The following is a 22,463-nucleotide window of genomic DNA, read 5'->3' as shown; positions in this document are numbered from 1 at the left end:
CAAGCCACCAGCGGGAGCCGGGGACTGGGGCTCTCAGCTCAGCCAGGCAGGTTGGAGCTGCCTGGGAGGGGCGTCCACAGTACAGGAAGTGACCGCAGGTGAGGCTGGGCAGTGAGGAGGAAGGGGCAGCCCTGAGGGGCGTGGGGACGGTGCACACCCCTGGCTCTGCCCACTGTCGCCCCAGGGTGCTTCCCTGAAAGGGGGGAGGGGAGGAAAGGGAGTGGGGAAGAGGAGGGGAGGAGGGAGAGGGGAGGAGGGGGAGGAGGAGGGGGAGGGAGAGGAGGGGGAGGGGGAGGGGGGAGGGGAGGGAGAGAAGTAGGGAAGGGGAGAGGAGGAGGAGGGGAAGGAGGGGGGAGGGAAGAAGTAGGGGGAGCGGAAGCAGGGGAGAAGGGGGGAGAGGGAGGAGGAGCGGGGGAGGGGCAGGAGTACGGGGAAGGCGGCGGGGGGGGGGCAACAGAAGCCCCGTGGGCCCCAGGAAGGAGGGGCTCCTGTGAGTGGTGGAGCCCTGCTGAGGCGGAGGGGCCCCCGCTGGGCGTTCAGCGCGCTGGGCGGGCAGGTGGTCACTGCAGGGGACGCCCCCGAATCGCAGACGGTGCCAGGCAGGCTGCGGCCACCCCCCCAGGCCCCGGCCTCGCGTGAGCGCTGCTGACACCCAGCTGGCCCTGCACGCAGTGCTCAGCTCCCCCATCCTCAGGGCGCCCCGGGCTCTCCGGGGGGGTGGGTGGGGTGACGGACATCCTGGAAGAAGGCACAGCCGCCTGCAAGCGGTCAGCGCTGGCCTGGGCAGGTGCTCGGCCGTGGTCTCAGGGCAGCCCCAGGCCACGAGGCCCTCCTGCCTCCCGGGACTCCAGTCCTGAGGGGGAGGCGCAGGCCGGCCCCAGGCGGGGGTGGGACCCTGTCCAGCACCTGAGGGCTTCTTTGCCCAGGCCGCTGGGTGAGCCCCTCCACTCCGCTCCTGGGGCTGGATCCGGCAGAATCATGCTGAGCCTGGCTCGTGGCTGCAGCCCTCGCTGTCTGACCCCTGGTGAACCCTCAGCCACACTCAGGTCAGCGGGGACCCCAAAACCCGCCCCGCCGCGCCTGCAGGTCGCAGCCTGCCGAGCACAGCGCTGGGCTCCGGGCTGTTTCCTGGCAGCCCACCTGGCTGAGTGGCAGCCGCCGGGGGGCGGGGGGCGGGCCAGGCACTCTTGGGGTCCACGGCCCTGCAGGACCCACTCAGGCGGCAGTCACGTGGTCAGAGGACCAGCTGGCCTGGGATCTGAGAACCAGAGGCGGGGTCTGGGCGCAGCCTGCCTCCTGGCCTGGTAGGTCCCAGGCTCGGGCAGGCGCGGCACACCTGGCCCGGGAGCTCCCCAGGTAAGCGGCACCGGCTCCTTATTCCCGAGAGGGGGGCGTATCCATGGCTGATTAATTAAGCCCATGCACCTGTCGCCACGGTGCCCGTCAGGCGGAAGTGGGTCACACCTTCCCCTCCCCCTCATTCTTGAACTTTGGTGAAAGATGATGGATCGGATGTCGCCCCGCACCGCTGTCCCTAACGGGCACCCTGCCTGGAGCGGGAGTCTGGCCAGCCACGAGGCCGGCGAGGGGAGAGGAACAGAGGCTGAGGGAACAGGAGGGCGCGGTGAGTGATGACCCTGTACCCCGATATGCACTCGACCTTGGGGTCTTGGCAGATGCCTGTGGCTCAGGATCTGAGATGACGCGGTCCTGTGCTAGGTGGCACTGAGACCCGTGACAGGAGCCCTGCCAAGGAGAATGGAGCAGGCAGGGACCCCACCTCGGCCCCGGAGGGAGGGGGTGTGGGCCTACAGACACCTTGACTTTACCCCCGTGACCTTGAACCACCGCGCCTGGGACAGTGAGGTCACGACAGCCACAGGTAACTGCCGGGCACCCCGAGGCCCCCTGCAGACAGGACAGGGCGGCCTCGGCCTAGGGAGAGCCTGAGCCTGCCGTGTGTTCCCTGTGCCTCCGGTCTTTGGAGGTGCAGCGCCGGCATAACCAGCAAAGCCACCGCCTGCAGCGCCGGCATCCTATCCGGGCACCGGTTCAAGCCCTGGCTGCTCCACTTCCGGTCCAGCTCCCTGCTAATGATCATGGGAGAGCAGTGGAGGATGGGCCAAGGCCTCGGGCCCCTGCACCCACGTGGGAGACCCGGATGGAGCTCCTGGCTCCTGGCCCAGCTGTGGCCTTTGTGCCCATCTGGGGAGTGAACGGGCAGATGGAAGACCTCTCTCTCTTCCTCCCTCTCTCTCTCCCTCCCTCTCTCTCTCCCTCCCTCTCTCCCTCTCTTTCTGTAGCTCTGCCTTTCAAATGAATAAACAAATCTTTTACTAAGAAAATATGCGGGCCTGGCAGTTATGAGATGGCATCAGAGTGTGGGCAGCAGCCAGGAGCCGAGGACGGATGGGGCCGCCACGGGCCTGTCACTCAGGACGCAGGCGAAGCCACACAGGCTGAGCCAGGACAGGACCTCGCGGAGGCTGCCGAGCCACTCGTCCAATGGGCTCCGGCTCCCCACGGGCACCCTGAGGACTTGGGCCACCCCAGGGGATGCTCGGGGGCTGCACGGAGCAGCCGGGACCTGGGGGCCGGGCTGCAGGAAAGCCCAGCTGTCTTCCTCGCTTGGCATCCCTGGGGCCGCCCCTGGGCCGCGGCTGCACACTGGGGCCCTGATGCTGTTTCTCGGAGCAGGCGGAGGGTGGAGAGAGCCCTGGTGTCGGCTCTCCAGGCAGCGGCGGGCATCAGCTCGGGCCTCGCTCCAGCAGGGAGCGCCCGCAGCCGCAGGTGGTGGCCTGTGTGCAGCGCTGTGTCCCCACTCCTGCCGGCCAGCCCGGGGAGCCGGGGCCGGGGCAGCTGCCCGTGAAGAGGGTGATGAGGAAGGAGGCCTCTGGGGAAGCACAAGGATCTCACATTCCCGGAGACGCCAGCACTCGTGGCCGTGTGGACTCCAGTCTTCTGCCAAGGGTCCTGGAGACAGGGGCCGGGGCCAGCACTGTGGGGCCAGCCCCGGGCTCGTGAGTCCTTTGGGATTTCCTCCTGGGTAGGTCGGCCACGCCGGAACCCTGCCTGCGGAACTGGGCCTGCGTGTGTGACTGGCTGAGATGGGGTGGGCCCCCCGGGGAGCTGTGGGCGGAGACACACCCCACGAGCAGCACCTCCCGTGAGAGGCAGGGACAGCCAGCCGGGGGCACCTCCAGCAGCCAGGGGGTCCGCGACCCTGCGGCAGCCGGCACCAGTGTTGCCCTCAAGGCAGAGGGAGGCTGTGTCCTGGGGTGGCCACGAGGGGAGCCCGCGGACGGCAGGGCCCACACTCCCAGAACAGCCTTGGCGTGTTCTTTAGCACACGCAGCGATCCAGCCGCCCAAGGAAGTCCTGGGCGCACCTGAGCCCCCGGGGACGCACCAGCAACCCAGCACAGGTCTCAGCTCCAGCCCGGACAAGGACGCAGCAGACGGAGTGTGGGCCAGCGGCCGGCGGCCCACGGAGAAGGGCACTGCAGGGGAGGGGGTGGGGCCAGGAGTGAGGGCCCCCACTTCGTGCCCAGTGAGGCTGGGTGGAGAGGATGCCACTGGACACCTCATCACGTCCATCATCCGTGGTCCTCCCACCTACCCATGCACCCACGCATCCGTCCACGTATGCATGTGTTCTCCCACCCACCCATTAACGCGCCCACCAGCCCACCCTCCGAGTGTGTGAGTGCAGAGTGACAGCACCTTCAGTGCAGGACACACCAGTGCCCACGGCAGAGCTGGCCCCGCCCTGTGCAGCAAGAATCTGGTGGAAGCAGCCGACGACAGAGCCATGACGATTACAAGTGAGCAGAGACGGGGCCAGAACCACGGGGCGGGGCCTCGCTGGGCACACGTCTGGGGGTGCCTGGGTCACCAGCCCAGGCCCCACTGCCCGCCCGCCTGCCTCCCTCCTGCGGACGGGGAGCCTGGAAGCCCAGGGCCCTGTCCTTTCATGTCCGTAAGTGTGGACCCACTTCCCTCTTCCGTGGCACCGGCGTCAACCGTGGCACCCCGGCCACTGTGGCACTGCCGCCGTGGCACTCGGCTGGCTTCAGAGCCAGACTGTGAACCCTGAGGCAGGGAGGCCAGCAAGGGCGGGGCCGGGCCTGGATGGGGGAGGCGGGGCCCCTGGGGTCTCTCCCATCGCCAGCTCCCAGGGCACAGGTTTTTTCCACTCCTGGGCTCCCTGCAGGACTTAATGAGCTGTTTTGCAAACTGGCAGAGCATGACTCAGCACTTTCCGGAGGTCTAAATGTGTCACCACCCCCCAGGTGTCTTTTGTCCCAGTCCTTTGGGAAATGAGATCCCAGGGTTAGGCGGGGACGGTGGGACCGTTCCTTACAGCCTCTGGCTCCCCGTCCACTCCCTGTCCAGACCCAGGCCCTGCCCGACTCCCCGGGGACCAAGGTCACAGGGCGCCTGGGGCCCCGCCCCTTCCTCCTCCCCCTGCCTCCTGGGAGTCTCAGTCCCTGGGGTCCAGACGTTGGGACACAAGGCTACGGACCCCCCTCGGTGGCTAGAACGGACCCCCTCGGTGGCTAGGACACAAGGCTACGGACCCCCCTCGGTGGCTAGAATGGACCCCCTCGGTGGCTAGAACACAAGGCTACGGACCCCCTCGGTGGCTAGGGCCTCTGGGGGCAAGGACCGTGTCCCCTCTGTCCTCACTGGGGCGTCACCAGGGGCAGCGGGGCCTGTGGGGGCTGCAGGGTCAGAGCCCATGAACCCCCTCCCCTCTTTACCTGTCTTCCCCCCCCCTTCCTCCTCACCTGCTCCACTGTGGATCTCGGGAGGCCAGGGCTGCAAGAAGGGGGTGACACTCGGGGACCCCACTGGGTCCACCCTGCCCGCCCCATCCTGGATGAGGCAGTGACCAGACTGCAGAGGCCCCTGGCGTGGGTCCAGGGTGTGGTCAGGGGATTCCTACAGCCGCACCTGCCCGGGCCGCTCCCCAGCTCCCCCACGCAGTGGGAGCCCCTGCAGGAAGCAAAGCCCAGGTTTCCCTTTGGGGGGAGCGGAGGGGGGGTCATGTCTCCACCTCCCCCAGGCCAAGGTGGGGCGGGGCCGTGGGGGGGGGGTCATGGGCGCTGCCCCCAGAGAGCCGGTGTTTGCCTCTGTGGCTGCTGGGTACAAACGGCTGAGCCCAGTGGCTTCAGACAGGCATGGGGCTTGCTCCGGGGCTGGAGGGCGTCCCTGACATCAGGTGGCACCGGCCGGCTCCGGTGAGGGCTTCGGTGGCACCGGCCGGCTCCAGGGCACCTGGCCCCTCCATGGTCTTCAGCCCAGCCGTCTCCTCTGGCCTCTGCTCCTGCCCCTGCCCCTCCCGCTGCCCTCTTGGAATAAGGAGGCCTGGGAAGATGCCCGCCCCACGTGGAGAACCGAGATGACCTCCCCCTGGACACATCGGCTCCTAGTTGGACCAGACCTGCAGCTGTGAGGGTCCCCGTTTGTCACCTGTGCCCCCATGCCTGCCCGTCACCAAGGCTGGGGCCCAGGCACGAGCTCCCGGACAGCCTGGCTTGAACTACCGAGCGGCTTCCTTGATCTCCGATTTCTGGGTAGGAATCGGAGCAAGGACCCCAGGCGGCGGCTTCAGGGCGGCCCCGCGTCAGCCCGCGCTCTTAGAAACACTGGCGTGGCTCCGGCCCGGCTGGGAGCCCTCAGGTCGGGGTCCGGGTGGGACACCCGGCACCCTTGGGTGGGGGACAGCAGTCCTGGGAGTGGGCCGGGGGCAGCCAGGCTCAGACCTGAAGGCCAGGGGGCTGGTGACCACAGGGCCCAGTCCCAGCCTCCCTTGCGCCCAGGTGGGCCCATGTGACGGACTTCGGCCAATGAGATGTGGGTGGAGCCTCCCCCTCCTGGCAGAGGCTGCCAGGCTCCAGGGTGAGAAGCCCAGGTTCGCCGGGTGCCGCGTGGTAGAGCGGAGCACAGGAGGCCGGCAGCACCGGTCACTGTGGAGTGGCAGAAGGGACGCAGCCCGGCCTGGAGCCCGGCGGGAGACGGAGCTGCCACGGTGAGGCTGCAGACGGGCCAGGTGGGGGTGTCTGTCCCCAGCAGCCGGTCCCGGGGTGGCCTGGCCAGGACGTGGGCCCTGCTGCTCCAGGTGCGGGGGCTCTAGCCCTGGCTAAGAGGGACGCGGTCCCAACTGTGCCACCTGCTCCTCTCTCCTCCCCCTGGGCAATCCCAGAGAACGCCAGAGAGCAGGGCTGCCCGAGGGCCCCGTGGTGCACACCCCACCCCACTCGTCACAGCTCTGCCCGCCCTGCCAGTCACTCACAGTGAGTCCCGCCCTGCTGGTCACTCACAGCGTGTCCCCACCTGCCTGTCACCCAGCGTGTCCCGCCTGCCCGTCACAGCGCGTCCCCACCTGCCTGTCACTCATCATGTCCCCACCTGCCCATCACTCACAGCGTGTCCCTGCCTGCCCATCACTCACAGTGTGTCCCCACCTGCCTGTCACCCAGCGTGTCCCCACCTGCCCGTCACTCAGTGTGTCCCCGCCTGCCCGTCACAGCGCGTCCCCACCTGCCCGTCACTCACAGCGTGTCCCACCTGCCCGTCACAGCATGTCCCTGCCTGCCCATCACTCACAGCGTGTCCCCACCTGCCCGTCACTCACAGCGTGTCCCCGCCTGCCTGTCACGCAGCGTGTCCCCACCTGCCCGTCACCCAGCGTGTCCCCACCTGCCTGTCACAGTGTGTCCCCACCTGCCCATCACTCACAGTGTGTCCCCGCCTGCCTGTCACCCAGCGTGTCCCCACCTGCCCGTCACTCAGTGTGTCCCCGCCTGCCCGTCACAGCGCGTCCCCACCTGCCCGTCACTCACAGCGTGTCCCCACCTGCCCATCACTCACAGCGTGTCCCCACCTGCCCGTCACTCACAGCGTGTCCCCACCTGCCCGTCACTCACAGCGTGTCCCACCTGCCCGTCACAGCATGTCCCTGCCTGCCCATCACTCACAGCGTGTCCCCACCTGCCCGTCACTCACAGCGTGTCCCCGCCTGCCTGTCACCCAGCGTGTCCCCACCTGCCCGTCACCCAGCGTGTCCCCATCTGCCTGTCACTCATCATGTCCCCGCCTGCCCCACTCAGCTCCATGGGGCCTCTGACCCTGTCTGAACCACCTGCCTCCAGGGCTGTGGCGCAGCTCCCGGGTGGGGGTCCTGCCTCCTGCTCTCAGCTCGCCCTGCCGGGGTCCCTGCTGTGGGGTGGGGCTTTGCTCCCTGCAGCCTCCCGCAGGGGGGGCGGCTTCCCACCCCTCACGTCCCCCCTCAGGCCTCCCTGAGACCGAGAACCAAGTGTCCTGCCTGCAGCCCGCCCTCGGGGATGGACCCCCCCGTCGGAACCCCGGATCTCACAGGGGTGCCCGCGCCGCCGCTCAGAGCCCCTTGCGTGCCCTGGTCCCGCTCCTCTCCCCGAATCTCCCCCGGGACTCTGTCCTGAGAAGGACCAGCAGTCGGGAGAGGCCCCTTCCTCGCTCGGGGAGCCCCCACCCCCCACAGCCACGCCTTCCCGCCCCCGCCCTGTGGGGGGCCCGGGGGTGGAGCTGCAGTGTCCCTGGTGAGGGCTGGCTGACCGCGGTGGCCCCAGGGCACGGGTCCCTCAGGGCTGTGTGTTCCCAGGGCTCCCGGCAGGAGCGTGGCCCGGTCAGGGAAGGTGACCAGTGAGGGACACCCCAGCCCCCGAAGCCGTCCCCAGCTGTCAGTCACAGGTCACCCTGTGGTGGGCAGTCCCCGCCTGTGGTGGTGAATTCCAGACCCTGAGGCCCTGCCCGGTCTGCCCCGCCCCCACTCCCCAGCCCCTCCCGCGCAGCTGAGCAGGGACCCGCAGGGCCTTGGGCTGACTTTTCCAGTCCCAGCCCTCGCCCTGATCTCAGCCGTGCACCCACAGAGGGTGGGGCTGGCAGGCAGGTGGAGGCACAGCCTGGGCCTCTCTGGGGCCAGTGGTGAGATGACTTGTGTGAGACGACTCCCAGGACGCCCTGTGCACCAGCTGCTGGGGGAGGGGTGGGGGAGGGGCCTAGGGCTGTCGGCAGGGCCTGGCCCGCGGGGTCGCGGGAGGACGCGTCATTCACAGCCGCTGGGAGAAAGACTGTTCATGGGTGTTGTTCTGGAGTCCCCCCGTGGCACCCAACCAGGTCCCGTTCCGTTTCCCTAATTCAGCCAGGTGGGCGCTCCGGAGCTGGGCCCGTTTTCCACGCTGCCCGTGCTCATGGCACCCAGCTTCATCTCCCCCGGCGGCCCTGAACAACTCACACCGCCAATCGCTTCCTGCACGCCTTCCCCGGCGAGGGGCCGGGGCTGCCAAGGGCCGGAGAGGTTGTCGCCCTCTGCTGTGGCTTTATCGCACTTTGGTAGAGGGCTTCGCCCACACACACCTGCTGGGATTGCCTCTCTCCCTCCCTGGATCCTACCCTGAGCTCTGGGGCCCCGGCACATAGCTCGGCCTGCAGTGCCGGAGCCGCGGGCTGCTCACTCCTTGGCTGCGCCGTGAAGCACTTGGGGAGCCAAGGATGCTCGGCCAGCAGCCCCCGCGCACGCGTGGGACCCCAGCCCAGCCCCGGACCCGCAGCGGGAGTTGAACCGGATCTCCGCTCTGCCGCCGCTTCCAGAGATTCCACCAGGACCTCGCAATGACCTGGCGCGGCCACGGTTTGTCTTCTTTATGGCCTGTCTGCCACCGCCAATTTGGCAGGGCCCGGGTCGAGGCCAGCGCAGAGGAGGCGCCCGTCGGCTGTCAGAAGGCGGCAGTGGGTGCTGCTGGCCGCAGGCGAGCACGGGCGCCCCCGGGGCAGGTGCTGTGCAGGTGGGCTCGGGCCCCAGGTATCCCTGAAAGGAGGGGCCCCCAGGAAGCTCACAGAGGTCAAGGGCTCTTAGCGGGCAGGGAGAGACCAATACGAAGTCAGTGTTTCTGGTCTCAGGGTCAGCGCCGGACGTCCCCAGGGGCTGCCGCAGAGAGAGGAAGGTGGCCCCCCGGCGGGAGGGGCGCAGGCCCGTTGGAAGATGCCCTGTGACGTCACAGCAGTGTCTCTGCAGCCGGCTGCCGGGCAGGCGCCTGGGGCTGGCGTCCGGGGACGGGGGTCTCCACCAGCTAGCTGTGGGCGCGTGGGCAGCCGTTCACGGGGCTCCCAGGCCTCAGAGCCGGGGGTGGGGCCCGAAGTGTGTGCGGGGGAAGGTCTGGGCTCGTTTCTTTGCCCGGAGGCCAGGAAAAGCTGAACTTTGAATTTTCCAGTGAGTGGGGCTGGCCCTGGCCCTGGCCTGGACGTGGCTCTCGTGTGCCGCCTGGTGCTTGTGCCAACCCCGGGCAGGACGGACCCCACAGCGGTGACTGCCACCTGTGTGACAGGGACGTCCACCAGCACCAGGGCACCAAGCCCCCCACCCCTGCCCCCGCCCACGAGGCCAACAGCAGCGTTCCCGGGGTCACAGGTGTGCATGGTGAAGGCTTCTGTCTGAGCCAGTGGGGGGAGGCCACGAGCGCAGGGCCCCCCGCCCCCGAAGCAGCAGGCAGTGGACGGCCTCCATCTTCCACGGGAGACAGAACCTGCAGAGGGGAGTGAGGGGAGTTCCCACAGCCGGGCTGCTTCCCATGGCTGCTCCGTGTTAGCAGGTGGGTGCTTGGTGCCAGCCAGTGTGCATGGGTGCACGTGCACATGGGTGTGTGTGCATGTGTGAGTACATGCGTGTGCATATGCAGGCCAACACAGGCGTGATGGTGCACACCCATGGATGTACGCCTTGTCCATGCGTATGCTCACTGTGTGGCTGTCTGTGTCCATGCAGCGCACACGTGTAAGCCTGCGTGTGCGTGGGTCAGGGCAGTGAGTGGAGGGCACCACAGACCTGCTCCCCACCTCCCACCCCTCAGCAGGTGCTTTGGCTCCGCCTCCCTCCGTGGCCCGGCCCAGCACCAGCCGCGGTGACTCAGCGGCCCTGGGGGTGGCGGACGAGCCCGGGCCTGGCCGGGCACACGGTTCTGGCACCTTCTGCGGCCTGCTGAGTGATGACTCAGCGGCTGGTGGCTCCCCTGCGGGAGGGCCGCTGTGTGTGCAGGCACACGAGGGGGGACAGGGCAGCCCCGGCGCCCCCGGCTGTGCTCGCTGCCGCCTGATCGAACGCCCGCTTCTGTGGATCGGAGCTAGCGCGACCCCGGGTGGGCGGGGCTCCCCAGGTCGGGCCTCACCGTCGGGGATGAGGCCGCTGCTCCAGGCAGGGACGGAGACCCCTGACCCACCTCCCCCACCCTGCAGGCTCTGGGGACCCAGAGACCTGGAAAGGCCCGCCCAGTTCTCATCACAGACCTCACGGCCACAGGGCCAGGGTCACCGTGCCGGCTTCTGGAGATGACGCAGGACGCACGCAGCCCATGGCGGGTCACGCGACCACGACGCCGTCCCGGAGGGGAGGGGAGGGCGGCCTGGGCGGCTTCGCCGGGGCACTGTGTGCAGGGGCGCGGCCCGGGTGGCTTCGTGGGGCACGTGGGGTCGCAGGGTGGGCAGGCAGTGGACAGCCCTGGCTGGAGACGAAAGGCATCGTCCACCCTTCCCGGAACCCGCAGTGTGGCTGGGTCAGACTCCATGTCGCAGGCGCCGGAGGCCCCGAGGGAATGGGCCAGGAGGTCGCACCGCGGAGCAAAGACCACAACAGCTGTGGTGCAGAGAGGAGCGAAAAACTGGACAGCGTTTGCAATGGAATAGAAGCGCCATGCCGGTGACGTCACAGCCTCAGGGATGCCAGCGTCAGTCACACAGGCCAAATCCTCCCCCCACCCCCACCCCCACACAGGGAGCTTCCTGCCCACCGTCCAGGCAGCCACTGGGCACCCCGCAGCCGTGCAGCCCTGCCCCCACCGTCCATGCAGCCACTGGGCACCCCGCAGCCGTGCAGCCCTGCCCCCACTGTCTACACCCACTGGGCACCCCGCGGCTGTGCAGCCCCGCCCCCACCGTCCACACCCGCTGGGCACCCCGCGGAGGTGGAGGAGCTGCAGGAGGAGCTGTGGGCACGGAGCGGGGCAGCAGGTCTTCAGAAAAGGGACGCCAAGGACATCGGGACACCCGGGCCCAGCTGTGGACAGGGCGGGGGTCCTCCGCGCTGGCCTCCCAGTGCCCAGGAAAACGGCCGGGTTTTGACTCCAGGCCAGCGGCTAACGGAGAAAAGCCACCCTGGAGGCCGCGCCATCGCCGGTGCATCCCGTGACGGGAACCCCGGAGACCGAGAGGCTGGCGGCTGCTGTCTGCTCTCTGGATAGAGCTGTTTCTCCGGCGTATTTAATGTCCTTTCCCCGGAAAATCCCCGCCAGAGACAGCAAATCCACGCGGGCCTCTGGGGTCTCACTCCCCTCCCGGTGGCTCCCGGAGCAGGCAGCGCGTCTGTCTTCTTGCCAAGTCGTCAGACGGAAAAAGGGAGGGGCAGGGTGACAGAGCAGACCAAAGCCGCTGGCGGGGCCTCTGAGGACGGCCTGGGACACTCGGCCTCCCCGCCAGCGCCCCCGCCCTCAGGGGGTCTCCGCCGCCTCCCACTTCCCACGGCTTCCCTCGGAGCCACGCCGCTGACCAGCCTCCCCCACCTCTGCCCAACCCCCTCCTCTCCTCTCCTGGTGTTGGGGAGCCGACGCCCCAGGTGCCCTGGGCAGTGGCGGGAGAGCACCCAAGCGCTTTTGCCTGGGTCTTTGTATGCCAGAAAGCTCGGCCCAGATCGCAAGAGTAAGTTGGGTCCAAGAGAGACTTGCACGCCTGGAGATGTGGTGGACGCAACTCCACGGCCACTGGGGAGCCCACGCCCCTGCTGACCACCGGGGGAGCCCACACCCCTGCTGACCACTGGGGGAGCCCACGCCCCTGCTGACCACCGGGGGAGGCCACACCCCTTTGTTGACCACTGGGGGAGCTCACACCCCTGCTGACCACTGGGGAGGCCATGGCCCTCTGACCACTGGAGGCGCCCACTGACCTTGTAAACCACTGGACTGAGCCCGCACCTCTCACTGCCCTGTGGAAGCACCCAGCTGCGCAGCAGGAGAGGGGGTGGGGGTGGGGCTCCCACTCTCCACAGCTGCCTGGGGATGCAGGTGGGTGACCTCTTCTGCAAAGCCAGGGCGGGGACGTCACCCGTGGGAGGACGGCCACGTGCCCTGTTCCTTCCCCAGGCAGCACCCAACGCCCGGGCCCAGCAGCGCTCGGGACGTGGCGATGAGGTCTGGACAGGCTCCTGCTCCCCTGCAGGTGCCCGAGGGGAACAGCCACGCCCTCTGCACCTGCCCCAGCCTTGGGGGGGCCTGGCCAAACTGACCAGCAGGTCTCCTCTGGGGCCACCTGCCCACACTGTGTGCTGTGTGCGGGGGAGACTGGAAGGCACAGGCAGGGGTTGGGAGTGGGGCCGGGGCAGCTCCCGGGAGCCCCCTAGGGGGCTGGGGCCCTGGGCTGGTGCCCGGGTTCCAACCCGGGGGACCTGTGGGGGAAGGGCCCCCGACACAGGGTCTGTGCTGCCGTTGGAGACCCACAGAAAGGACAGGCGAGGCGGAGACGTCTCCTAATGTTTTTATTGTCCCGCAGGTAACTGGAGAGTACAAAGTTTCCTCTTTTCTCCACTTATAAAACAACCTAGCCGCCTGAGTTCCCTCAGACCCGCGCTTCCCGCGTACAGGACTCGGCTAACTGAACGAGAGGTTCCTTAGATTATTAGCAACACGAACTCGAACTTGACTACGTCTCTATAAGGGCGAACACTTTTTTTTTTTTTAGAAACAAAAACCACCCACTTACCAACCCGAACTACGGCATTGCAGTTACGACACTCATGGCAGGGACTGGACGGACGGCCCCGGGAGGGGCGCACGGACGGACGCGCACGACACATCTACGGGGTGGGCGGGCTGGGAGGACACCCCCCCGGCCGCCGCTTCTGGGAGCACTACACACAGTCCACGAGCTACTGGGCGCCTGGGCACGGCTACTCTAAGAGAGGACACACGGGCGGGGGCGGCGGCGGCGGCCACCGCGGGCCGCCAGTCCAGCCGGCCCCGGCCCCGGCCCCGGGGAGCGTCCATGCGGGCCTCGCGGGGGGCCAACAGTCGCCGCCTTGCTTCTGTAGCGTGAGTGACCGGGCGGGCACGCGGGCGGGAGAGCCGGGGCGCCGGCGGGCGGCTGCAGTTCCAGCTGCAATGACAGGGCTCTGCCCCCTCAAGCCCTGGCGCGGCGCGGGGGCGGCGCAGGGAGCGGCCTCGCCCACCCGGAGCTCGGCCGGGACTCCTCCGCGGGGGCGGGGCCTGGCGGGCGGGGCGGGGCTACAGCTCGTCGGAGCGGATGACGTGGAAGAGGGTGACGTTGTACAGGATCTGGTGGCCGTTGTTCCAGGCGTACAGCGCGCGGTCCTTGGGGTTGTAGTCCAACATGGAGATGTGGGAGTATTTGTTCTGGAAGGGGATGTCGATGTACTCGTAGGTGGAGGCGTTGGTCTGGTAGGCGTAGTGCACCTTGGTGCCCCCCGAGTAGCCGTTGGTGACGTAGAGGGTCCCGCAGATGATGAAGGCCTCGCCCGCGCTGCGCTTGGGGTAGCTAGTGTTCCAGGTCTGCAGCACCTGCAGGGACACGGGGTCCAGCTTGCTGATGACGATGTTGCCGGCGTTCTGGTTGGTGGCGTACACGGCCCACAGCCCGCTCTCGTCCACCATGAGGTCGATGTCCGAGTGGCCGCCCCAGGCGTAGTGGTACATGTTGTTGTAGCCGGCGTAGTCCAGGCTGCGCGTCTTGAGGATGGCCTCGGCCCGCAGGTCGAAGCGGATGATGATGTGGCTCTGGAACTTGTTGAAGTAGATGGAGCCGTTGTACACCACCTGCCCCGTGCCGGACCAGGGGTGCGGCAGCCGGTGGGACGTGAAGTTGTCCGTGTTCATGAAGTCGGCCATGGACTTGTACTCGCGGACGAAGCGGTTGTTGTGGTAGCCGTCCATGTACCAGACCTGCCGGGAGAGACAGCGGTGGCTGAGCGCCGGGCGGGGGTGGGGGGGGGCGGGGCTGGGCCTGGACGGACGGCGTGGCGTCCAGTCTCGCCGCGGGCCCCAGGGCGCGGCGTCCATCCCACCACAGGCCCAGCTTCGAGCTCCGGTGCCCAGCCCTCTGCGTGGGAGAGCACCAGGCTCGCAAGACCCTGGGGCATTTGTGTCCAGACGCCGCCCCGCCCCCAGCCAGGGCTCACACAGATCATGGAGGAACCCAGCTCTGTCCACCCAGGGACCCCCAAGGCCAGCACGGCAGCCGGGCCCCAGGTGAGGACGGAGCCCGCGGCACTGGGCAGCTCCCGCCTGCGGTGGCGGCCAGCACATGAGGTCGCAGGGAAGGGCTGTCCCCGCAGGACACGAGTGAGGACTCCTCGGCTCACCCACCAGGCGGTCGCCACGGCACGGATGGGACCATCCAGACCACCAGGGAGCGGTGGCGTCAGCGTGGCCCTGGGGTGCCGTGTGTGTCATTGTCCCCCGTGACCCGGGGAAGGCACCTCTCGGAGCAGAAACCGGGGTCCCGTGAGAGGCTCCGGCTCTGAAATCCATCCAGATACCCACGGCCCCCGTGGCTGGGGTCTGGGGGTCCAGAGGCCGAGACCCCTGGGGGCAGCCTGAACGCCCAGACCCTGTTCCCAATGCTCTGTGTCATTTGCAGCCCGCGTGGGGACACGTGGGAGAGCGGCGTGGTGGGCCGAGGCAGTGGCGGCGGCCGCCCGTGCCGGGGCCGGCATTTGGCTGGAAGACAGCTGCTGGATCCACCGAGAGCCTCGCTGGCCGCGCGGAGATGAAGGGAGCCGGCGTGCTTGGGCTCGGCGCTGCACATGCGCCAGAAATGAAACCCTCCGTGGGCTTGCTCCCGCGACGCCCGCGCAGGCTGGGAGGCAGATGCACTTTTCATTTCTAATGAGATTTTCAAAAAGAACTGGGTCTCGTGTATTATCCTCAGCCTCCCACACACCAGCCCTCGCCGATGTGGGTCACGGATTAGAGCCGGCAGGCGTGCGGGAGGTGGCGGGGCCTGGCGCCCAGGCCCCCTCGCTCTCAGCCTCCGCCCGGCACGGCCGGCTCCCAGCGGCGCCCCTGACCACACCCGCGCGCCTCCTCTCGGGGGCAGGAACTCTTCAGAGAGAGGTTCAGGGGTCAGCGCTTCGGGGCAGTGGGTTCAAACCACCACCGGGCACACTGGCATCCCATAGGGGCACCACTTCCCATCCAGCTCCCTGCTGTGGCCTGGGGAAGCAGCAGAAGACGGCCACGTCCCTGCACCCACGTGGGAGACCCGGATGGAGCTCCTGGTTCCTGGCTTTCTCCCGGCCACTGTGGCCATTTGGGGAGTGAACCAGCGGATGGAAGACCTACTGTCTCTCCCTGTGACTCTGCCTCTCCAATAAATAAAGAGTTAAAACACAGAAACGGCTCATGTATGAGTTTCCTCCAAGGGTTAAGCCCTGGGGGTGGGGGACCCTGGGGGTGGGGGACCCTGGGGGATGGGGACCCTGGGGGGTGGAGGACCCTGGAGGGTGGGGACCCTGGAGGGTGGGGACCCTGGGGGGTGGGGACCCTGGAGGGTGGGGACCCTGGGGGGTGGGGGATCCTGGAGGGTGGGGACCCTGGGGGATGGGGACCCTGGGGGGTGGGGGATCCTGGGGGATGGGGACCCTGGGGGGTGGGGACCCTGGGGGATGGGGACCCTGGGGGGTGGGGGACCCTGGGGGATGGGGACCCTGGGGGGTGGGGACCCTGGGGGGTGGAGGACCCTGGAGGGTGGGGGCCCTGGGGGGTGGGGACCCTGGGGGGTGGGGGATCCTGGAGGGTGGGGGACCCTGGAGGGTGGGGACCCTGGGGGGTGGGGGATCCTGAAGGGTGGAGGACCCTGGAGGGTGGGGACCCTGGAGGGTGGGGACCCTGGGGGGTGGGGGACCCTGGAGGGTGGGGACCCTGGAGGGTGGGGGCCCTGGAGGGTGGGGACCCTGGGGGGTGGGGGACCCTGGAGGGTGGGGGCCCTGGAGGGTGGGGGCCCTGGAGGGTGGGACCCTGGGGGGTGGGGGACCCTGGAGGGTGGGGACCCTGGGGGGTGGGGACCCTGGGGGGTGGAGGACCCTGGAGGGTGGGACCCTGGGGGGTGGGGACCCCCAGCACTTCCTTGCTGCGGGCAGAGCGGGTGCCCCTGGCATCCAGATACTCAGGGTTCCTTCTAGCAGGGGGCAGGGAATGCAGGGCGGGAGGCCTCCCGGAAGCAGAGCTGGGGGGCTGCAGGCACTGGCGGCGGGGGCTGGGCTCAGGCAGCCCCCGAGCAGCCGTCCTGTGTCAGGGCCGGGGCCCTGTGACCCACATAGGCTGCCCCAGGCTCTGAGCAAATCCCATCCACGCTGGTGCTCAGGAGGCGGCCCCCACACAGTCCACCCTGGGGACACGACGCTGCCGGGCACCCAGGCCTCAGCTGGTCCAGGTGCCCACGGAGCCCTTTCTGCCCCCATGGAGACCAGAAAACCGAGGCCAGCAGGGTGTGGCCGCTCTGCAGGGGCCAGAGCTAGGAGGTGACCCTGACCCCACGGCTCTGACCAAGGGTTCTTGGCCACGGGTGCTCCTGACCCTGGTGCGTGGGCTGGGGCGGGAGGCCTGGGGAGCTGCGCGGTGCCTTGGGGGCAGGTGTCAGATGCCCCCTGCCCAGGAGTGGCCACAGGGACACTTCCTGACCAGGGGCCCAGGGGAAGGGCAGGGTGTGCTCAGCCCCAGCAGGGAGGGGGCCCTGGGCAGGGAGACGCACGTGGGGGGCCAGGTCCCTTCCCAGTGCTCCGGTCACCGCTGCGTGCTTCCCCCAGGACACTGTCCCTTCGAGCCTGGACGCGCTCGGCTGCCAGGGCAGCGTCTGTGCCTCCCCGGGGGCTGGGCTGCCCTGGCCGGGACGAGCAGGAGGTGGGTGTGAGCCTCAGGGGGGCCAGGGTCCCTGGAGTGGGGGGGGGCACATCCCGGCAGGAGATCCGTGCAGGGGCTCAGCCAGCCCTGGGGGAGCCCGGGCCTCTTAGACGCTGGTGAGCGCGCCACGCCAGAAGGCAGGGAAAGGCTAGGCGTGGGGGGCGTGGGGGTGGCCGCCCGGGCACCAGCGGGGCAGGGCGACAGCCGGGACTCGGCAGTGCCTGCAGCCCAGCGGGCCTGGAGCAGACGCACCCCAGACTGCTCGGGTTCTAACAGGGCCAAGGCGGCCAGGCCCTGCGAGCCGGCTCGGGCTCAGTGCCTGGTGCCCTGCGGTCACTGCTCCCTGCCCGCCTGGCCATGCCCCTCCCACAGTGCCCTCCACGGCAGCCTGTGCCGAAGCCGGCATCGATTTCTTTTTTTTCTTTTCTTTTTTTTTTTTGAGTGAGTTATTGGTCTCCTGCGTGTGCGCGATCCAGATCAGACTGGAGATTGGAAAAGAGCAAAACAAAACAAAACATCGCCGGCTCAGATCGATGGCTGGGCCGAGGGACAGGCCACTTAGCAGGCGGGGAGCGGGGGCGGCCGTGCCCACTGCGAGGCTTGGACTGCTCGGAGCCGGCGCCGGGGCTCCCTCTGCCAGCCCGGCGCCCCCTCCTCTGGAGGGCGTTTTACTCGGCAGACTTGCGCCTGGGGCCCTTGGCACCCGGACAGCAGGCACTGGCACCAGTGCTTGTGGGGTGCAGGAAACAGGTACCCGGGCAGGGCTGGGGTACCCCAGACGCGGGCGGGTTCATAGAGGGATGGGCAGGATTGCAGGCAGGAGTGGGCGGAGGGCCCTGGGGTGGGGGCGGCACCAGGAAACCCAGCGCCTGCCACACAATGGGTTCCGGGTGCAGCGGTGGCCCCAGCGCCGGGTGTCCTGGGCACGCACGCACGCACGCGGTGGGGCTGCCCGTCACCTCTGCAGGGACTGCAGAGACCCAGAGAAGAGCCTGGGGCAGGGAGCGCCGGCCCACAGCACCTGCGGCCACCACCTTCCTCCCCCAGGTCACAGAGGCTACCAACAGTGGAGCGCTGGAGACGAGAGAGAAACCCGACCCCCACGGAGAGCTGGTGGGGCCTCTCAGGCCTGCAGGGCAGCCGGCCCCAGCACAGCTGGCTGAGACAGCCCCTCCCACGAGGGAGCCCCCTCCCCCAATGCTCTCCCTGGAAGCTGAGAGGCCGGCAGATCCCAGCGCTCAGGAGACAGAACGCAACCCCTCACCCCTCGTTTCCACTAAAAACTCCCGCGGTGACGCTGCAAAGACCCGGACCTCCCAGCGCTGTCCCCAAGGAGGAGCCGGGCCTGGCTGACTTCCTCCCAGCCCGGCAGAGGGGCTGTGGCCAGGCCAGGTGCAGGCGCCCCCAGGACCGAGAGGCGCCCACAGCTCCCCCGCCCCCACCTCTCCGTTGCCCAGAGGCTCAAATAGTAAAACCCTGGCCGGCTTGGACTCAGCTCCTCCTTCGCCTCCGACTGCCCTGGGGGAAAGCCCAGGAAGAAAGCCCAGCCTCTCTGCTAAATCAAAAGGGAACAGGCGGCTCCATCAGCCTTGAAAGGAAGGGAGGAAATGCACTACAAATGAGATGTCACTCAAACACGGCCGGCCTTGGCCTTGGCTTCTGCTTCCCTCCCGCAGCGAGGCAGGCCAGCTGGGCCCAGCCCCGGGAGGGCACTGGGGGGCTCTGCCGGTCCCCAGCTCCCCCCACCCTGATGCTGGGCTCTGGGTTCGCACAGGGCCCGTTTCTCAGGCAGGGCCGGGGCCGGGGCTGGGGCCAGCGCCTCCCACTCAGCCCCCTGGACTCAGGACAGCAGCCACGCCCCAAGAGTTTTCCAGGAGCAAACCCCCGAGCCCTCGGCTCTGCCAAGCGGCCCATGTGAGCACCCAGGTCCCAAAGACCCCGACGTACGCTGAGGGACACTTACCCTGTTGTCACCTTCTGGGGCCAGGGGGTCGGTCATCCAGGACCCGAACCTCGAGCCGGAAGTCTTGACCGTCACGGGGTCACTGATGCCGGTCAGCTTGCCGCAGGCTGGGAAAGAGTGTGGGGTCAGCACCGGGGTGGGACTTCTGCCCCACACAGCCCCGCCCCCAAGGCGCCTTCATCTTCCTCTTCTCCCTGTTGGGGGCCTGGGTATGGCTGGGTCCTGGGCCCCAGAGGCCAGAGAAGCCACCCCCTCCCCCAAACAGTGAGGCAGGGAGGAGTGAGTGGACCCGGCGTCCTCCTGGGCCTCCTCCCTCCTGGAAGCGCGGTGTGGGTCGGCCTGGGGAGGGGCCCTCAGCCTCCTCTGGCCACTGGGGATGGCGGCAGCTCAGCCTCCAAAGGCCGTTAGTAGATGGCATTGAACTGCCTGGGAGGGTGGGGGGCACAGGCAGGCCCCCCGCTGGACGCTGGACCCAGGACCCAGACAGGGCTGGCTCCATGAGCGGCATCGACGCCGCCCCCACCCTGCCCCGCCCCGCCCCGCCCCGCCCCTTGCCCAGCAGCCCGGGGAGGCCGAGTGCCCTGTGTGCCCCCTCTCTGCCTGGGGCAGGGCCTAGGCACAGGGCTTCAGTCCGAGCACAGGGTGGACTTGATCTTGGAGTGACCTTGGCAGCCCTCCCTGTCACAGACGGTGCTGGGGCAGGGAGGACGTACGTGCCCAGGGCGCCCGTTTCTCAGGCAGGGCCGGGGCCGGGGCCAGCGCCTCCCACTCAGTCCCCTGGACTCAGGCAGCAGCCACACGCCAAAACTGACCCCCCGCCCCCCGCTTCCTCATCCGACGTGCCCCCTGCGGCCAGTGACCCCTCCAGAACCCCAACCCCAGCTCATCTCGCAAGGGCAAAGCGCCACTGAGCTCTGAGGCAGGTTCCTCTCCTCCTCCTTCAATTCCCCTCATGGGGGGCCGATAGGGAGCCCACAGAGGGTCCCGCAGCCGCGTGCCCTCTGCACCCTCCTCCACGTCCCCAGGCCCGCCTGGCCTGCCTGTGACCTCCCAGCCTGCATGCCACTGGCAGGTTCAGGGAAGACTCAAGAGACTTCACCGGGAACCACGGCTTAGCCGGGAGCGGAGGGCAGGCCGGGCACAGCCCTGCCCACCTCGAGCTCCGGGGGTCCCCGGTGCCGCCCACGCCGTCCCCATGACAGTGCCCACGTCCATCAGCAGAGCGAGACTGGAGGCTGGACCCCCGCACGCTGCCCTGTAGCCAAGCAAGCAGAGGGGAGACAGCCAGCTCTGCACCCCGCCGAGACTGCAGCACCCACATGCTCCCTCCTGCCCGTTCCGCTCAGTCTCCCTGAGCCCACCCCAGGGAAAGTGAGCGGGGGGCCCGCACGGTGTGCAGCGGGGTAACCCGCCAGCTCCGCCGGCATCCCGTATCGGAGGGCGGGTTCCAGCCCCGGCTGCTCCGCTTCCGATCCAGCTCCCTGCTGATGCTCCTGGGAAAGCAGCAGAGGATGGCCCGAGTGCCTGGACCCCTGCACCCCCGTGCGAGACCCGGATGGAGCTCCAGACCCCGTCTTTGGCCTGGCCCAGCCCTGGCCATCGCGGCCACCTGGGGAGTGAACCAGCAGACAGAAGACCTCTCTCTGTCTCTCCCTCCCACCCCCCATAACTCTAACTTCCCAATAAATAAACCTCTAGGAGTGGCTCCCCACGTGCACCCAGGCCCCTCACGGCCTGAGGCTTCCCGGCAGCCGGGCTGTGGGTCGCCAGCATCCAGGCTGCGCTGGGCTCAAGTCTGCTCGGCCACTGTGCACCCCGCTCCTTGCCCTGCCCAAGCCCCACCTAGAAGCAGACACAGGGGGAGGGGCTGAGGGAGGGGGAGGGGCTGAGGGAGGCCGAGGGTCATGCCCGGAGGCCTGGAGCAGAGACTGGGGTATGGGGGGTCCCCGAGAGCTTCCTTTCCATGAAGTCCTGGACCAGCTTCTCCACCCCCTCCCCCGGCCAGGCGGGCGGCGCCCTAAGGGTTTCCCCTGTGGGAGCCCCAGCGGCACCCCTCCCCCACTCTTGCCTGTCTCTTCCTTGGTTCCTGTTGACCTGGGGGTCCTGGGCTGCCAGTCTGAGTCTGATCAGCGTGGGAGACGCTAACGGGGTCTATGCCCCCACGGAGAGCCCACCCTTGCTCCCAGGCCCCCACCAGCTATCCAGAGCCTGGCATCCTGCCCCCATGCCGGTGGGAGCCGCAAGTGAACCACGGTAGGTGTGGCCATGGATGGCCCTGCCCTCTGTCCATGGCCTGGGGCTCCCTCTGGCTTGACCCAGCCTCACGCAGAGCCCCTCCCTCCTCCATGTGGACCCATTCAAAGCACCTGCCAGCCCTGAGCCCCGCCTGGCCTCTCCCACAGCCCTGCCCAAGCTGTCTCCCACCAGGGGCACTGGCCCTGCCTCCCGCCCGGACCCCCACCCCTAGACGTCCTCTCTGACCTGAGTCGCCAAGCATACATCTCCCGGGGCCTGTGACCGCCCGGGGAAGACACCTCCCGCGTGCACCCTGTCTCCCCAAGAATGAATGAGACAGATCTCCCAGAAAATCCTCCCTGTGCGGGCCCTCCTGTCCCAGCAGAGGTGGGGGGAGGGAGGGCGACCTTGGGGCGAGCAGGACAGTGGCAGCGCTGGCCAGGGTGCGCCCCCCAGAGCCTTGCAGCAGAGGGACACTCCACTGTCCCCACCGAGAAGTCAGAGCCGGAGCGGCCCCGGGGGAGCACCCACGCTCCGGCAAGCGCAGCTCACGTGGGCCGCTCCCCTGGGCCAGCCCAGCCCCCGGAAATGCACTCGTGGTCCCGGGAGGCAGCTTCCAGCCCGGCTCGGGGAGCGGGAGGGGCGGTGCAGCAGCGGCTGGCTGCAGGCCCTGCTCCAGGGCCCACGGGGCGGCCGCTCCCCTGCACTCAGGAGTTATTTTTGGTTCTCTGTCCAGACCGGTTGTGCCAAGGCCTCGGGGACTTGACAGGATCTAAAACAGCCCACGGCAGAGCCTGATGGAAATCTTGGCACAGCCAGCCTGGGAAAGCGCCCGTCTCCAGTCACGAGCCCTCAGGAGGGGCCGGGCCAGGAGGCTGGGGAGGAGCCGGACAGGTGGCCGGAGACCGCGCCCCGTGGCTGGAGCAAAGCGCCTCCTGCTCCGGGTTCCAGGAGGCCGCTCGTGGCAGCAGCAGCCTGGTCCCTGGAGGCGGGGGGCCTCCAGGCTGGGCCCCAAGGGTCTCTGGGCAGCCCCGAGGGCCAGCTAAGGAGGGTGACTGCCCAAAGCCACTGGCCCCTGCGCCCAGCCGCTCTCCCTCAGACCCATGTGGGAAGAAGTCGGCATAGCCGGGGGCTTGGATGCACACACGTCCCTGGTGCAGATGAAATGGGCGGAGGACCAAGCCGCCCCCTGCCCGGGTCTCAGACCAGGTCCTGGGGTGGGGGTGGGGGCTCTTCCACCTTTCACCTCCTTGGGCAGCACTTGACACCCCAGCCCTCCCTGGAGGGAGGGAGCTGAGAGGAGGGCGGGGCCCCGCCAGGACCCCG

At 68.7% G+C, this 22,463-nt stretch overlaps 1 protein-coding gene across 2 annotated transcripts in view; it reads right to left on the bottom strand.

Annotated features, from left to right (window-relative positions):
* Window positions 1-12,544: 12,544 nt before the first annotated feature.
* The window catches only part of OLFM1 (olfactomedin 1), a 28,982-nt gene continuing 19,063 nt past the window's right edge, over window positions 12,545-22,463 (bottom strand). For both annotated transcript variants that reach the window (XM_070058864.1, XM_051831465.2), the window contains exons 5-6: window positions 18,903-19,009; window positions 12,545-13,981 (exon numbers count right to left, since the gene is read on the bottom strand). In XM_070058864.1, the coding sequence (XP_069914965.1) occupies window positions 13,307-13,981; window positions 18,903-19,009 (782 nt within the window). In that variant the 3' untranslated portion in view covers window positions 12,545-13,306. The remainder of the gene's footprint in view (window positions 13,982-18,902; window positions 19,010-22,463) is intronic.

Source organism: Oryctolagus cuniculus, chromosome 1, assembly GCF_964237555.1.
Source record: "Oryctolagus cuniculus chromosome 1, mOryCun1.1, whole genome shotgun sequence".
Lineage (NCBI taxonomy): Eukaryota > Metazoa > Chordata > Mammalia > Lagomorpha > Leporidae > Oryctolagus > Oryctolagus cuniculus.
This window is presented reverse-complemented; position numbering and strand designations above follow the sequence as displayed.